General features: G+C 44.7%; 1 protein-coding gene across 1 annotated transcript in view; it reads right to left on the bottom strand.

The window, feature by feature from the left end:
• Positions 1–16,613, bottom strand: part of LOC122936021 (UDP-glucose:glycoprotein glucosyltransferase 1-like) — a 100,145-nt gene that overhangs the window by 44,663 nt on the left and 38,869 nt on the right. The window contains 13 exon segments of the mRNA XM_044292014.1: positions 49–207; positions 1,259–1,448; positions 4,341–4,420; positions 4,513–4,615; positions 8,017–8,112; positions 8,212–8,342; positions 9,122–9,253; positions 9,369–9,575; positions 10,402–10,496; positions 11,874–11,897; positions 12,464–12,562; positions 13,377–13,497; positions 15,256–15,420. Of these exon segments, the coding sequence (XP_044147949.1) occupies positions 49–207; positions 1,259–1,448; positions 4,341–4,420; positions 4,513–4,615; positions 8,017–8,112; positions 8,212–8,342; positions 9,122–9,253; positions 9,369–9,575; positions 10,402–10,496; positions 11,874–11,897; positions 12,464–12,562; positions 13,377–13,497; positions 15,256–15,420 (1,602 nt within the window).

Genomic DNA, 16,613 nt, shown 5'->3' with positions numbered 1-16,613 from the left:
CTCAGTGGTCTTATAAAGGCAGACTACTCCTTACATCCTGCAACTTACAAGGTTAGCCATGACAATGGTGTCCACAATCACAGGATGGGTGGCTGTCCCCAAAGTAAACTGCAGTCCACGAGGTGGTTGTCCAGTCGAGACGTCGAAACAATGGCCCTCCAGTAAGAGATACTCCAGCTCAAACTCTGCCGCTACAACGCTGTCCACCTACAGCCAGATACCGCACAAAGTGGTAAATCACACACATAATGCAAGCATAGAAATCAAAGAAAAAGACAGAAAACACTGTTATGGGCTCATTCAGACTGCCGTATGCTGTCCGCAAAAATGCGGATCTGTTCTTTTGTGTATAGTTTAGCATGTCCGCCAAAAAAACGGATAGCATTCAGTTTTGTTTGCTGATCCATAGACTTCAATAGGGCCATGTCCTGATTTTCCCTGACAAGTATAGGACATGTTTCGTTTTTTTTTTTGCTGAGCCGTGCAATGGAAGAAAAGGGCCCCATAGAAGTAAATGGGGCAGCATCTAATCCACAAAAAAACGGATCTGCATTTTTGCCGACAGCATACGGCCGTCTCAATGAGGCCTTCGACTGAGTATTACTTTATTATCACACCAGCGATGCCTGACGTGTGACTGGATGCGAGTAGATGAGAAGAAACCCAAATTGGCCAAACATGGCCGACTCATAGAAAAATCACAGAAACGTCTGCTTTATTAAATCATTTTTCCCTAAAATAATTCTGGAGCATTTTTCTCAGCACTCTACGTTGGACCTCTGTTATTCCTCCTGGGATCACACAGATAAATTGATAACTTGTAGTTACCATTCCCCTTGCCAACAGGACGAGTCCTTGCACGTCTGGCACTGGCAGCAATGACTGAACAACGCCAGAGCATTTAGGGAAACTGCCCAATTACAGGAGGAATGGTAACACCCAGTTATCATGTAAGGATACCTTTCCAGGAGGAATAGCAGGACAGCACAACACAGAGTTAAAAAAAAATGCTCCAGAATTGTTATATTATGTGGAACACAATTACTTAAACAAGCGGGTATACTTGGAGAACTTTATGGACATATTCTAGATCTTACACTATTATTATAAAGGTGGTAATCAATGTTTCCTAGGAGATCACCATGGAAAACTAAGCAGTAACGAGCGCTGTAATCTCATGCATCACAGTGTTATCAGGTCACTCCACATACCGGGCTAGAGAAAACAGCCATGTCTAGTGCACAGAGGAAAGCTTTACCTCCTCCAAGTAGATATTATCCAGATCATACGGCGTCCGCACCGACTCCACCATCCAGCTGTCCGGAGTATTCAGGTTCAGGGTGAAGAGGGGAGACTGCGGCATATCTAAGAACTTGGCGATGGGACCAGGTGATAAGTTATGGTCGGAGGAGAAGACAACCTCTGGTTCCAACACATACCGGTAAAAGCTAAAAAAAAAAAAAAAAAAAAAAAGAAAAACCCAGAAAGGTGGAGTTACAGTCACACACTGTCCCAGTGCAAACCAGTAATCACCCCATTGAAAGCTCCAATCCCGGTTAGAATCATTTCGGTTACTGCGATGTGATGTTTTGCCATCTAGCTGTGGATTTACTTTTCCATAGACAGCAGGAGTTGGGTGAGGGTCGCACTTGATGTATAGAAGCACAATAACATCATCTATCCGCCAAGAACAGTGATGCTTTACGGCACGTCCCCGTGCGGACAGGGATTACAGTAATCGTGTTCACAGTACACTGGTTGGGTTCATCTGCATGTACTGGCAATCTGCTGCTGGGAGGAAGCTCCAGAAAATGCCAGCGCCAACAGGTGCAAGATGCCAAGGCAAACCGCCGCAGCATGGAAATACACACTGTTCTGTGTAAATGCAAACCTCTGGAGAACAGTACTGGGGCTTGTGAATCCTATTTTCTTCAGCCGCTCACAATGTGATAAGACACAGATCCCCTGTAAGCGAGCGCACGCGATGGTGCATTGGCAGGACTGTAACCAGTTCCTAGTAGTTCATACATTTTATCACAATAGCATTAATTAGGGATGAGCGGATCGACTTTGGCCACTTCATCCGAAGTCGATTCGATAAAAACTTTGTTGTAATACTGCACGGAGTTCCCGTACCGTACAGTATTAGAATGTATTGGCTCGGATGAGCCGAAGTTATAATTTCGTGAAGTTTTGCGAGACTTCCTGTAATAACTTCGGAAATTAATTATTACTGTAAAAAACGTTGATACCAAACTCAGGTTCGGTTCCAAAATACCACTCGGAACCGAACCCGAGTTCAGTACCAAGGTTTTTTACAGTAATAATTTAATCCCGAAGTTATTACACAAAGTCTCGCGAAACTTAAAGTAATAACTTCAGCTCACCGGAGCCAATACATTCTAATACTGTACAGAACTCCCGCTCCGTACAGTATTAGAACAAAGTTTGTAGCAAATTCGCTCATCTTTAGAATGAATGTGTCCACGCTGACCTGTCTTTATTCTGCATCTGATACACGCCCAAACAGTTCTGCGGTCTGTAAATTACAGATCCGCAAAACACGGAAACCGGTACTGTGCGGAACAAAAAGGCCGGCCCATAACAGAACAGTCATATACTTGTCTGTAATATGGACAATAATAGGATATGTTCTATTTTTTTGCGGAATGGACATGTAGACATAGACACCAAATGCACATTGAGTCAATTCCTTTTTTTTTTTGTGGCCCCAATAAAGTTAATGGTTCCGAATACGGGCCGCAAAAAAAAACCAGGATGTACAAAAAGTATGTTTGTGGGTTTGAGCCCTGAAAGGTTTGTATAATGTAGACAGCACCGGCCTGCCCCAATGATCAGCTGCTACCTGCCGGTGAGGTACAATGTCGGGCTCATCGACATCACATGGCGTCCTTAGTGTTTACTGGTTTGAGTAGGTGGGGGCTCCCATAACTTTTTCAAACATTCTTAAAGGGCTTGTCTCACCTCAGACGTTGGTTGCATATAGCTAGGACCCACCTACCTCGGGGAGCCACACCAATCTCTAGAACAGAGGCCCCCCCCCCCCAGAGTGAAAGAGTATTTATGCATGCACAGCCACCCTCTACTTTTATAGGAGTTCTGAAAATAGCCAAGTGCATGCGCAGCTATTTCCGGAAGTCCCACAGAAGTGAATGGTGCAATGCACACTCTATTCATATCTATGGGACTACCACAAATAGCTGAACACGCTTGCTTGGCTATTTTTGGAACTCCCATAGAAGTGAATGGGGAGCACACTCTGCATGCGCAGTGTGCGCTCGGTCACTTTGGGGGCCCTATTCTAGAAACGGGTGTGGATCCCAGTGGAGGGACTTGGGCCTATCTGAGGGCTTAACCCCTGACACACAGCATCCAAGATTTAGACCACTGAGGAAGGCCGTGAAAGGCCGAAACGTCTGGTCGTTTATCTTCTACCTGCATTGCTGTGAATGTTGCACCGGAACTTTAATCATGTTTAAAAAAAATGTGAAAAGATAAAAATGTGAAATTAAAACTTAATAGCAACAAGAAAAACTGTGTGCTGCAACCTCCTTATTATTATAGTGCGACTGAAGAAGTCCTTGCAGGCACCAGTGACCCCATACAGGTGTGCGGTACTCCAAAACTCAACACTATCTGACATTGGTGGCATATCCTAGCGATATGCCACCAATGTCTAAGGGTCCATTCACACGTCCGTTTTTTCTTTCCTGATCTGTTCCGTTTTTTCAGGAACAGATCAGGACCAGATCTGGACCCATTCATTTTCAATGGGTCCTGGAAAAAATCGGACAGCACAATGTGTGCTGTCCGTTTCCGTTGTTCCATTCCGCATGTCCGTTTAAATATAAAACATGTCCTATTCTTGTCCTGAAAAATCGGATCCTGGTACAATACAAAGTCAATGGATCCGCAAAAAACGGATGACATTCCGTATGTCATCCGTTTTTTGCGGATTCCGTTCCTGGAAACACATAACAATTTTTATTTTATTTTTTTCAATTTTTTTTCAAAGAAATCCAAACAACTTTATTTGATTATTGAAATGTATACATGTTTCCGTTTTTTGCGGATCCGCAAAAAACGGATGACATACGGAAACATTTTCAGGAACAACGGATCCGCAAAAAAAACGGACCGTTTTTCAGGATGAAAAAAAACAGGACGTGTGAATGGACCCTAAGGCGAGTCCACCCCTTGAAAAGCAGCCAGCAAGGAGACCCTTTAATACAGCGTACCCAGCTACATACTTGCTTTGTAGCTATAGTCAGACGCAAAAAGTCAACCTGCTGAAAAGCCATGAATTAGCACATCCGTACCTCTTGAGGGGCATTTCTGATAACTTGGACTGGCAGTTCATAAAGACTCGGAGGTTCATATTTACGATCTGATTCATAACCTGGAAGGACAGAAAACAAGGATTACATTCACGGTCAGGGGTCCATGTTACTTCTTATCAACTTTCAAGTATCAGGACTCTGAGAAACCTACCAAGAGTAAAGGTGCCATTCTTTGTGCTGCTTTTGTCACAGGGTCCACAATGGCCATCACCTCAAAGTACATCATACCTTCTTTAGGTCTTATCTTAATGGCACTGAAGAAACAGAAATGCATGAGAAACATCAGGAAATACATAACACATGGGCAGAAAGCGTCACCTCACTAAACTCGCCCCTCTCCAATCCCAAAGGCGGCAGCCAGGCTCATCTTTCTTCTCACCCACACGGCTCTCCATGGTTCTGCACCCCCTACATCTCCTGCCTACATCGGCTCTATATCCTGCCAATCATCAAAGACGAACAGGCTCCATAATACAAACTTCTCACTCCCGCCTCCAAAACTTATGTTGAGCTGCACCAATTCTCTGGAATGCGCCACCCTGGACAATCAGTTTGATTCCCAACATCCACAATATGTCCTTACCACATCTTTTTAGGCACGAGTGTCACATTCTGACACCTTCTTTTATCAGTAGTCCTCTTCATCCATCAGTATCCCCCACACATCATATCTGGTGACCTGATCAAGCAGCTTTACATCTACTACACTAAAAGAGGACCTCAGTTCTGGACTCTTCTGTTAATCTGCAATGTCTGATTTTGTATGTACTCTCTGAATTGTAACATGCCACCGAGTATGCTGGCATTATAATAAGTGGTCAGACCACTGGGACCCCCATCACACCACAACGGCTGCAGTGAGGAAGAGTCGGAGGGCACGGTGGCCGAACATTTGCTCCTCCACCCATAGTCCACTATGAGGAAAGAGCGGAGAACTCTGCCACATCGTCAGGTTTCCGGATGCAGTTTTGGAAGCCAAAACAAGGGGTGGGTCATAAAAGGAGAGAAGGTATGAAGGACAGCGACGACTTGTCTGCTTTTTTGGATTTACTTATGGTTTGGGCTTCCAAAACTGCAGGCAGAAACCTGACCGTGTGGCCGTACCCTAAGGAATCAATGTTAGGTTCCATCCCACACTTTATACCTGGGACTATTACTGCCTTTTCAGGTGACCGATTTAGAAAAATGGCGCCTTGTCACTCCATGGATATAGCATAAATGTCTGTTCTCAGAAACCCCCTTTATGGCTAGTTCATACCGTGTTTTTTGACATGGAAAACACATCGGAAGCAGCAAGAAAAACCCCTTAAATTTTCCTTCCATTTTCAATGGGAGGCAGTGACCAGCATTTTTTTTGTGGTTTTTCTGGAAACAGGGCTGAAATCGTGGTGAATGGGATAAGCAGCGTGCGCAACCAGAAACGTGGGGCTCAGTCTCGGCTTTCTGCTGCAGGTTGCACAGGCAAAATAATATTTGGTGCATTTTTCCAACCAGTATTTTGCCAGCGTGAACTAGCCCTTTAAGGAGACCTTATATGCTCCTATAAGTAGGACAGAAGGGGAGACGTTAAGGTGGTGCACCAAAAACTGAAGTTCTTGCACAAGTGCCATTTTTCGCAAGAATGTGCGACTTTTTGCCACTTTTATGCCACGCTCACCACCTTTGGAAATTGTGGGTGGTGTGGAGCAGGAGGGGCATGTCCTCCCATAGCCTGACCGCTCGTAACTTCCACAGATTTGCTATTCCTGCACAAGTCCAGAAGACATGAAGTCCAGAATATTTTATATTCCTAAGCGCATGTCCCCCTCTAGGCTACGGGAGCATAAGGGGGCTGACAGAGGGGTTGGCCCATCTCAGATATTGATGGCATATCACTAGGATATGCCAATGACAGACAGGTCCCACCTCTGGGATCCGCTGCTATCTTCAGAACGAGGCCCCCGAAGTGAAGAGGAGCACACCATACATGCATATGGCGTGGTTTGCATTCACTGTTATGGGAGTGAGCACGCTCGGCTGTTTTCGGAAGTCCCATAGAGGTGAATGGATGCGCACATGTACGACCACATCCCTACGCACCACTATAGGTTTGCCGGAAATAGTCGAGCCAGCGCTCAGCTATTTTGTTACTCCCAAAGCGGTGAACAGAGGGTGGCCATGCTTGCGTAATGTGCTCTCCTTCGCTTTGGTGGGACCTGCACCTATCTGACATCTAGCGATATGCTATCAATGTCTTAGATGGGAATAACCCTTTAATGGGATTATCTCACTTCAGCAAGTGGCATTTACCATGTAGACAAAGATAATACGAGGCACCTACTAATATACTGTGACTCTCCATATTGCCTCCTTTGCTGGCTGGATTCATTTCTCCATTTGATTATACACTTCTCGTTTCCATGGTTACGACCACCCTGCAATCCAGCAGCTGTGGCCGTGTTTTCACACTATAAGAAAAAGCTCCAGCCTCTCTACTGGCCGTGACAACGTGAGTGCGCATAGACTGGCACTTTTTAATAAAGGGTGCAAGCACGACCACCGCTGCTGGATTGCAGGGTGGTCGTATCTATGGAAACGAGCAGTGTATAATGTGATTGAAAAATAAATCCAGCCAGAAAAGGAGGCAATATGGACAATCACAATACATTAGTAAGTGCCTTGTAGTAACTTTCTCTACATGATAAATGACATTTGCTGAAGCGAGACAACCCCTTTAAGTTAAAGGGCTTCTGCCACCCCCCATTGTGCAATTTTCATTAGCCGACATTATCTATTTGCTAATGTCAGCTGAGTGCAATCATACATGTCCTACCTTTGTCTGTGGCTTATTTCTTGTAAAAATCATACTTTTATCATATGCAAATTTCTTCATTACCAGCAAGTTGGGCGTGTACTTGCTGGTAGCCGCCGCATCTGCCGCTTCTAGACACGCCCCATCTCCTCTTGATAGACAGGGCCAGCGAGCACTATGCTCCTCCCGTTGGCCCCGTCTGCTGCTGAATTCCCGCGCCTGCGCCGCAACGTTCCTCGATCGACGCAGGCGTACTGAGTGAAGGACGCTCGCTTGCCAGCTCCTTTCTCAGTGCGCCTGCACCGATTACGTCACTCTACCCCCGGAAGAGAAGACTGACGATTATCGCTGATGCCGGCAGTCTTCTCTTCCGGGTGTAGTGTGACGTAATCGCCGCAGGCGCACTGAGGAAGGAGCTGGCAAGCGAGCCTCCTCCTCTCAAGGTGCCTGCGCCAAATGAGAACCGGTACGGCACAGGCGCGGGATTTTATGGGCAGAGAGGGCCAGCGGGAGGAGGAGAGCGCTCGCTGGCCCTGTCAATCAAGTGTAGGAGGGGGGGTGTTTATAGTCCTAGGATGCGGCGGCTACCAGCAAGTGACCGCCCAACTTGCTGGTAATGAAGTAATTAGCATATTATAAAAGTACGATTTTTTAAGAAATTACAGCACAGAGAGAGGTAAGAGTGATATATAGCTAATGTCCGATACTGAAAATTGCTAAATGGGGGGTGACAGAAGCCCTTCAACAGTGAAGCGGTGTCTTTGTATAAATGTAAAAAAAATTCCTGCATTCTTTGAATCACAAAAATGTAGGCAATATCCACGAGTAACAGATCCTGGAAGTAATGATGGAATAACATCTCACCTGTGCTGATCTTCAGTAAGCAGGTAGTCAATTCTTCCTTCTCCTTTCGGTTGGGAGGACACAAGACCATCCACTCTCATGACCAGATCGCTGGCACTGCGGACAGTAAAGCATATAATCATTCCGGGACTGTCTGGAGGAATACTTCTCATCTGACACCGATCAGTGCAGATGTGATACTAGAAGAGAACGTACTGATCTTCTTCCACTCCAAGCTTCTGGATGTGTGACTTGATCTTCTGTGCAGAAGTCTTCAGAATTAGGTTCTCCAAAAGGTGGAAATCATCTTGATTAAATATTTCACCGTCTCTCAGAGGTCCAATAATCTACAGAAAGCAAAGGGTAAAGGGGTCAGAAAACAACATCCTAAACCATTCTAACAGGAGGTCTGCGGACATGAACCTCTCTGCTGTCCTAATATGTCCGTTTTGGTGTCCGCCTCCAAAGCGGAATGGAGACGGATCGCAGGCAAACTGATGCATTCTGAGCGGAGCCTTTTCCATTCAGAATGCATTAGTGAAAAACTGATCCGTTTCGGACCGCTTATGAGAGCCCATGAAGCATCTCACAAACGGAAAGCCAAAACGCCAGTGTGAAAGTAGCCTAAAACATATTTTTTAGAACGCTTGGTCATTTCTTTTTAATTTTCCATGTCACTATCTATGCTTGAAATATCCCCCAAAATTGCAGTTTTATACAGTATTGGCCACTGGGCCTAATGATATGTCAAGAAATCCAGTTTTTTGAGAACAGATACATGGGCCATAGACACAATAGACTAGAACTGACCTCACTAACTTCTATGGTAGAGCTTTCTGTGCAGAAGTCACTGTGCAGGGAGGGGGTGTAGATAAGATGTAATAATCACCTATATTAAATAGTGGATCCTGTGATATCTGTCATTGTAATTCTGCCTGTGATGATAATAAAATGACTGCTGAAAAGTGATCTCTACAGAACAGGAGGTTTTGACATATTATTAGGCCAGTGTACTTAAAAATACAAACATTCCCTTTAAGCATGGGCCTCCCAAACAGGAGCCTCTGATACCAGCAGGAAAAACCGGTCATTGAACAAGTGTCTGCTATCATGCGGAAACACTCACCCTTCCATTGCCAATAACGGCTCTCTCTCCTTGCTTCAGCTTGAGGACATCGCGGCAGTATGCGGCATGGGAGAGTATAAAATCTACCTTAGGAGAGTCGAAAGCTTCACGGAAAAGACTGACATCCATTCCCTGGTGAAAAAGCGGAGAATGCAGAGGCATGAGGTAACGCAGCATGGGACAGCTGTAGTTCCAGCTAAAATGTATACATGAAATATACTCCCCACGATACTACTGCACAACCTACCCCAACTGCAAACTCTGCAATGTCCTGCCCGGCCTCCAGCGCTCCAGCATTTTCTTCTTTGATGATTTTGGTAATGAAGTTTTTTGCGTTGTTGGAGGTCTGTGTCTGGAGAGCCGCCCAGATGGCCCTGCCAATACGTGTGGTCTCAGAAGACGGGTCCTGGCTGGGATTGTTGATCATGCCGATTCTTACGTTGTTGCTAGTTTTCTAGGAAGGAAAATGTAAAGTATGAATATGTAATCTGTGTATACAGTGAATGGCCACAGACCCAGCTAATTCACCTTAAAGGGGTTGTCTGGTTTCTGATATTGAGGACCTATCCCCAGAATAGGTCATCACTGTCAGATCAGCGGGGGTCCGACTTCCTGTTTGAAGAGACGGCGTTCTCTGTGTTCTTCTAACTGTCCACCTGCTCACCACCGACACTGCAGAAGCGAACAGTGTAATTCCAGCTCCACAGTCCCCATTCACTTTAATGGCAGGGAGCAGATGTATACTATGGAAGTGACAGCTGTCAGACCCCCACCAATCTGATATTGATGGACAACCCCTTTAAAGGATCTCTAAACCTAAAGTATATTGTATTTCTGCATGCAGTGGTCTATTGTTCGGTCGGTGAAAAATGGCAGAAATCTAAACCTGCTGGATTTCGAAGTAACCGCACTCTCTATCATTAGCTGCGATTTAGCAGAATGACATTGCACTCTTTATGCTGCGCAGCCATAAGCGGCAGGGCGGCCGTAGCCTAAGGCTACATTCACATGACCGTAGTTCCGCAATTTGCGGACTGCACATGGCCGCCGCTTCCATAGAAAAATGCTTATTCTTGTCCGCAATTGTTGTCAAGAATAGGACATGCTGTATCTTTTTTGCGGGGCCGCGGAACGGAACTACGGATGTGTGCTGTCCGCTTCTTTTGCAGCTCCATTGAAATTAATGGGTCCGCAACCCTTCCACAAAATTGCGGAACGGATACGGACTCATTCATACGGTCGTGTGAATGTAGCCTAATGCTGTGAAGTTTAGAAGTTACCTGGTGTCTAATTGCATCGTACAACAGCTGACGTCCTGAGGGTTTGTCGAAGTCTCCCACAATCCAAAATGTCACAGGTCGGACAAAAGAGTCATCTGCACCAAACAGAGCAAGAGTTAGGACTGTGACATACACAGCGTTCATAGCAAACAGCTAGCTAACCCTACAGAACCAAATGGAATTAAATGGGTTTTCCAGGCTCCTGATATTAATGACCCATCCTCATCGATCCAATCACTGGGGGGCTCGACACCCTGCACCCCCTTTATCAGTTGTTCCCTGCAGTGTCTGGCACTGGAACTGTCACAGCGCTGTTCAAAGTGTAGTGGCCACGTTGGGTTACTACATTCACTTCAATAGGAGCTGAGCTGCAGTAACACAGCACGACCACTACACTTAGAATGGAGCTGTCTGCTTCCTTTTCCAATCAAGAGCTAGTTCTGGCTCCAGAGGCTGCAGGGGACAGCTGGTCGGTGGGGTGCAGGATGTCGGACACACACTAATTAGATATTAAAGGGGTTGTCTCCTGTCAGTAAATGGCATTAATCATGCAGACAAAGTTAATACAAGGCTCTTACTAATGTATTGTTATTATCCATATTGCCTCCTTTGCTGGCTGGATTCATTTTTCCACTGCATTATGCACTTCTTGTTTCCATGGTTATGACCACCCTGCAATCCAGCAGTGGTGGTCGTGCTTGCACACTATAGGAAAAAGCGTCGGCCTCTCTCGTGGGCGGCACCGTGAGAGTGCGCATAGGCTGGCGCTTTTTCCCATAGTGTGCAAGCACGACCACCAGTGATGATTGGAGGAAGGTCATAACCCCAGGAAATGGGCTGCGTATAATGTGATGGAAAAATGAATCAAGCCAACATAGGAGGCAATATGGATAATCATAATACATTAGTAAGTGTCTTGTATTAACTTTCTCTACATGATAAATGTCACAAGCTGGGCGAAAACCAATATGGCTGGCAGTACAGCTTTCACATGGGATATTAGTTTTCCAGACAAACAGAAAACAGTAGAATCAAATAAAAGTGAAATATTTTTAATTCGATGCATTTTATCATGAAAATCCAGTGATTTAAGAAAAAGATGAGAACTCATGCAGGGTGGGGGGTGTGGGGAGAGTAATGTAGAATGACAGGATATTAAATTATGGATCTACAATTGTCCTTTTCCAATATAATTGTCTCCCCCATTACATTACCGCCTGTAATTCGGAAAGCCGTGTCGTGACGTTCTGTCAATGAACACGACCATGTGTCATGTCAGTTTTCCAAGCGGTGGGGCAATGGAAGAGAACTCGTCAGGTCAGTACATACGAAAGACTACTACTCATGTATTTTAGGCCCGTACACCCATTTATTTCATATCCTGAAAAGCTACTTCAACACATAAAGCAACAGGCAAAGTAAACCGTGCAGAGCACTAGAAAATGTCAGCATGCAAAGTGAAGTCAGATTACCATAAATCTCCTTGGAGGACATTCCTGGACCAGACGAGAGACAGAGAAGAAATCAGAGCAAAAAAAACAAAAAAAGTTATAAGTGTAAAGAGAACCACCCCGACCCGCAGATACAAACACGAGACCGTACAACGTAGAGAAGCTCATGGAAGAACTGGAGGAGATACTTACTGGCCAAGTCCTGCAATGTGTATGGGTTTAATGCCGTAACTAAGAACCTTAAAGGGGTTATCCAAGCTATAAAACATGCCCCCCAATGCCCAGGCCCTCATATAGATTACACTTACCCCGCTCCCCACATGGTCCCCACATGGCCATCGCTGCATCTCCCCATCGCGCGGATCAAAATATCCAGCGATGGGGGGATTGCAAATAGCAGGCCGTGACGGGGACGAGCCTCTCTGGCATAGCGCGTGACACTAGGGAGGCTCGTCCCAGTCACGGCCTGTATTGGCTGCCCCCTCCCGTCGCCCCACGGCCGTGCGGGAACCAGGAGTGACACGGGTCCCGGGCAGGAGGGGGGGGGGGGGGCAGTATCGTATACCCTCTGATGTGCCGATAGCAGCTGGTATTGAACTGGCGCTTCTTACCTTTCTTAGTGAGGTAGTTCATGCTGTTGGCCACTGCTGCGCTCTTAGCGCTGGAGTCGAGCACGCTAAATCTGGCATAATCATCCACAAAGAAGTTATCTGCAAGGAACAGAACTCACAGTCAGACATGCAGAATCAGAAGGAACACTTACACCGACATAAATTAGTACATAGTGCATGCGTGTCTGAAAGGATTCAAAAAAGAAAAAAAAACTGTGGAAGATATCAAATTAAGGGTACTTTCACACTAGCGTTAAAGTTTTCCGGTATGGAGTTCCGTTCTAGGGTCTCAATACTGTAAAAAAAACACTTCAGTTTTATCCTAATGCATTCTGAATGGAAAGCAATCCGTTCAGGATGCATCAGGATGTCTACAGTTCCATAACTTTTACGGTATTTGGCCTGAGAAAATACTGCAGCATGGAAATCTGATGGGGCTTGGGGGTCTGATCAGAGGTCTGACGGAGCTCGGGGGTCTGTTCAGAGGTCTGACCGAGCTCGGGGGTCTGATCAGAGGTCTGACCGAGCTCGGGGGTCTGATAAGAGGTCTAAATGAAAAAAAATGTCTTACTTTCCTCCTCTATATCCTAGGTGCGTCTTTTAGTTAGGAAAATACGGTAAGTGTTGTACCATCCTAAGAGATACTGCAGTAACATACATACAGTAATACGTAATGTATGGACATCTTCACCCACTGCCCTGAAAATTGAATATCGGTAAAATATGCCTTTTTTCATAAAGGTGAATAATGCACACGATTTAAATCAGTAATCCAGGCCTAAGAATCATCAACATAAACAAATGTGTCAAGGCAATGGGATTCTATGATGGCTGCTTCTCCTCTGCAATAGTTTTAAGGACTGGAACCTACTGGAAGATGACAATGTGTGTAAAGATCCAGGTAGTGACTTACTGGTGGCAGTGAGGTCCAGGTACTGACGTTCCACTTCAAGGATCCGCAGGTTAATCCGGGGAACGACATTAGGTTGAGTCATGATGTAATCCACAACATCGTGATCATTTGTGATCTCGCCCTGTATAAAGAAAAAAAAATCCATAAAGTTTGTGCATCACCATGGTGGTTAAAGGTATGATTGACAGAGGAGGATGAGAGTCGTCACTAATCTAGGATGGAGGTAAAACCAGGCGCTTGTCCATGCCTATACACTAGTAGCAAATGTATAGTCAGAAAAATACCTTTCAACTTAAAGAGGACCTTTCATCACTCCTGACGTCTCTTAATAGCTTCATACATTTCCCACCTACTAGCAATTCTGGAGCATCTATTCTTATGTCTGTATGTTGTACCATTCCTCTATTATTTCTACTAAAGGTTATGAATAATTGCTAGCAGTCTGCAGTAAGGGTACAGAGGGGAGGTAACCAGTTGGGGGGGTGTACCTGCACTGATTGGATAGAGTGAGTCTGTGCAGGGACACACCCCCAACTGGTTACCTCCCCTCTGTACCCTTACTGCAGACTGCTAGCAATTCATTCATAACTTTTAGTAGAAATAATAGAGGAATGGTACAACATACAGACATAAGAATAGATGTTACAGAATTGTTATTACATGGGGAATGCATGTAGCTAATAAACCAGGAGCGGTGACAGGTCCTCTTTAAAGGGGTTGTCTCACTTCAGGAAATGGCATTTATCAGGTACATACAGTTAATACAAGGCACTTACTAATGTATTGTGATTGTCCATAATGCCTCCATTGCTGGCTTGATTTATTTCTCCATCCAAAAATGTTTTTGTTTTTTTTACATCACTATTCTGACCCCATAACTTTTTTATAGTTACATCTACTGAGCTGTGTGGGACAATCTGTACCATTTTGGAGTGTGTGTGACTTTTTGATCACATTTTATTACTTTTTTTGTGGTAAGAGAAGCAATGAAAAAATGGCAAATTAGCCATATTAACCCTTTTTTCCGTTACACGATTAGCCAGATTGGAAAAATATTTTTACATTTTAATAGTACAGACGTTTTCGGACACGGTGATGCCCATGAGGTTTATATTTTTTGTTATTTAGGTTTTTGTTTTGTTTTTTACGGAAAGGAGGGGGGGGGATTTAAACTTCTATATTTATTTTTATTTTTTTACAAATATTTTTAACAGTTTAGTTTTTTACTTATTTTATGATTTTGAAGCTCATATTTGAGCCTACACACCAGAAAAGTGTTTTGAATGTCAAAATAGGTGGGGCTACCAAATTGGCGTATATTACGCCTCCTTGATCAACTTATGTTCAGCTGAAAAAAATGGCGCCAAATGTAGTGGTAGATTAAGCCTGCCTCTGTGATAGTGAAATTTGCTAAATAGGCCCATAGCAGGTCAGACAGATGTGACTTTTAATCGCTAAAATGGTGACTTTTTGAATAAATGTCACACATTGGCCACATGTTCAGAATCAGTTCAGCACAGATGCATTGTCGCAAATACAAATCCAAATTTATAAAATGACGGATTATTAGCCTACAATTACAAAAGACACATTTCATCTGAATGCGCCCTTAAGCTGTACCCAATATTTTAGGTTCCCAACTGAAAGACAGTGAAAGACTGACTGCAACTGTGTGATGTCCAGTCAATCTGGGATGTGCCCTAATTAATGCAAGGTGTGCACTACTATACCCTCCTCCAGGGGGTGCTATGGCCCCTTGTGATTCACCATAGTGATGACTGAAGACAGCAAGTGAAGGTCACTGGACTCACAGACTTGTATCACATCCTCGGCACAAGTTTCTATAGTCAGGTGAAAAAGTTAGGATTGCATGTCTCACCAGATACACAGCTTTCTGGAAAAACGTGGTTGTCTCAAGGATCTTGTGCATAGTGGCGGTCTCCAGTTCATCTGGATCTAGCTGGTCTTTTGGAAATGGTATCCCATTGAAGAGGACCACGGGGAGCGGCGACAGTCCAGTCTGCAGGAAGTACTCCTTCCCCTCCTGAAAAATAATAGGAGAGGGTCAGATATTATTATGTTACAGATAAATGACAACTGATTTCAACTTAAAAGGGTTATCCGAATATTCGTAACTGATGACCAACCCTCTGGATAGGTCATCAGTATCTGATCGGTGGGATCCAACACCCAGCTTTTTGAGAAAGCCCAGCGCTCGCAGTTTACCCTAGTCCAGTGATGTCACATCCATCAGTCACAAGGCCTAAGTGTAGCTCTGCCCCATTCAATTCATTTCTGCGCAGCCCCATTCAAGTCAGAGTCAGGCCATCAGTCACGTGGCTGGGCAGAAATGAATTGAATGGGGCACCTAGGCCACGTGACCAATGGTTGTTACGTCACTGGCCTAGGGTTACCAGCGAGAAGGCCTTCTCAAACAGCTGATCGGCGGGGGTCCCATGTGTCGGACCCCACCAATCAGTTGCTAGACGCCAAAGGATAGGTCATCAATTACAAATAGTTGGATAAACCCTTTAAAAGCAATATCACCTGGGATAGCTATACATGAGTAGATAACCATCCAATCAGGGGGGTTTAATCGCACCCTCAAATTGTTCATAGTCACCAAATTCAGGAAAACATTACAATGTATTCAGACGTTTCCTACATCCGCCATGTTCTTCACCTTCACATACTGCAGTTTTAACATACACAAGTACAAAGGTTTTACTTCACTTTCTTACACACCCCTATATAACGGCTGAACGATCATACTAAACTGAGCGTATAATTCTAAGGGCTCATGTACACGTCCGTATGTATTTTGCGGTCCACAAAACTGGGGGGGGGGCGGCTGACATCTGTGTTAGGGCTCATGCACACGACAGTATGCCCTCCGAGACATTAGGTCTGTTAGCGGGCCATATGTCCTTGTCCACAAAAAGGACAAGAATAGGACATGTTTTATTCTTTTGTGAAAGGACTTGCGGACATACGGATACGGAATGCACACAGAGTCATTTATGGTTTTTTTTGCGGCCCCATTGAAATGAATGGTTCCGCATAAGGGCTGTGAAAAAAAACAGAACGGACAAAAAACGAGATTTTTGTATAACTTACCAGTAAAATCTCTTTCTCACTCTTCCTTGGGGGACACAGGAACTCTTGGGTATAGCTTATCTCCATAGGAGGCGTGACACTAAGTAAAAGACTGTTAAGCCCCTCCTCCAGCAGCTATAC

Source organism: Bufo gargarizans, chromosome 4, assembly GCF_014858855.1.
Source record: "Bufo gargarizans isolate SCDJY-AF-19 chromosome 4, ASM1485885v1, whole genome shotgun sequence".
Classification (NCBI taxonomy): Eukaryota; Metazoa; Chordata; class Amphibia; order Anura; family Bufonidae; genus Bufo; species Bufo gargarizans.
Note: the sequence above shows the minus strand (reverse complement) of the source record. Positions and strands in the feature narration are given on the sequence as shown.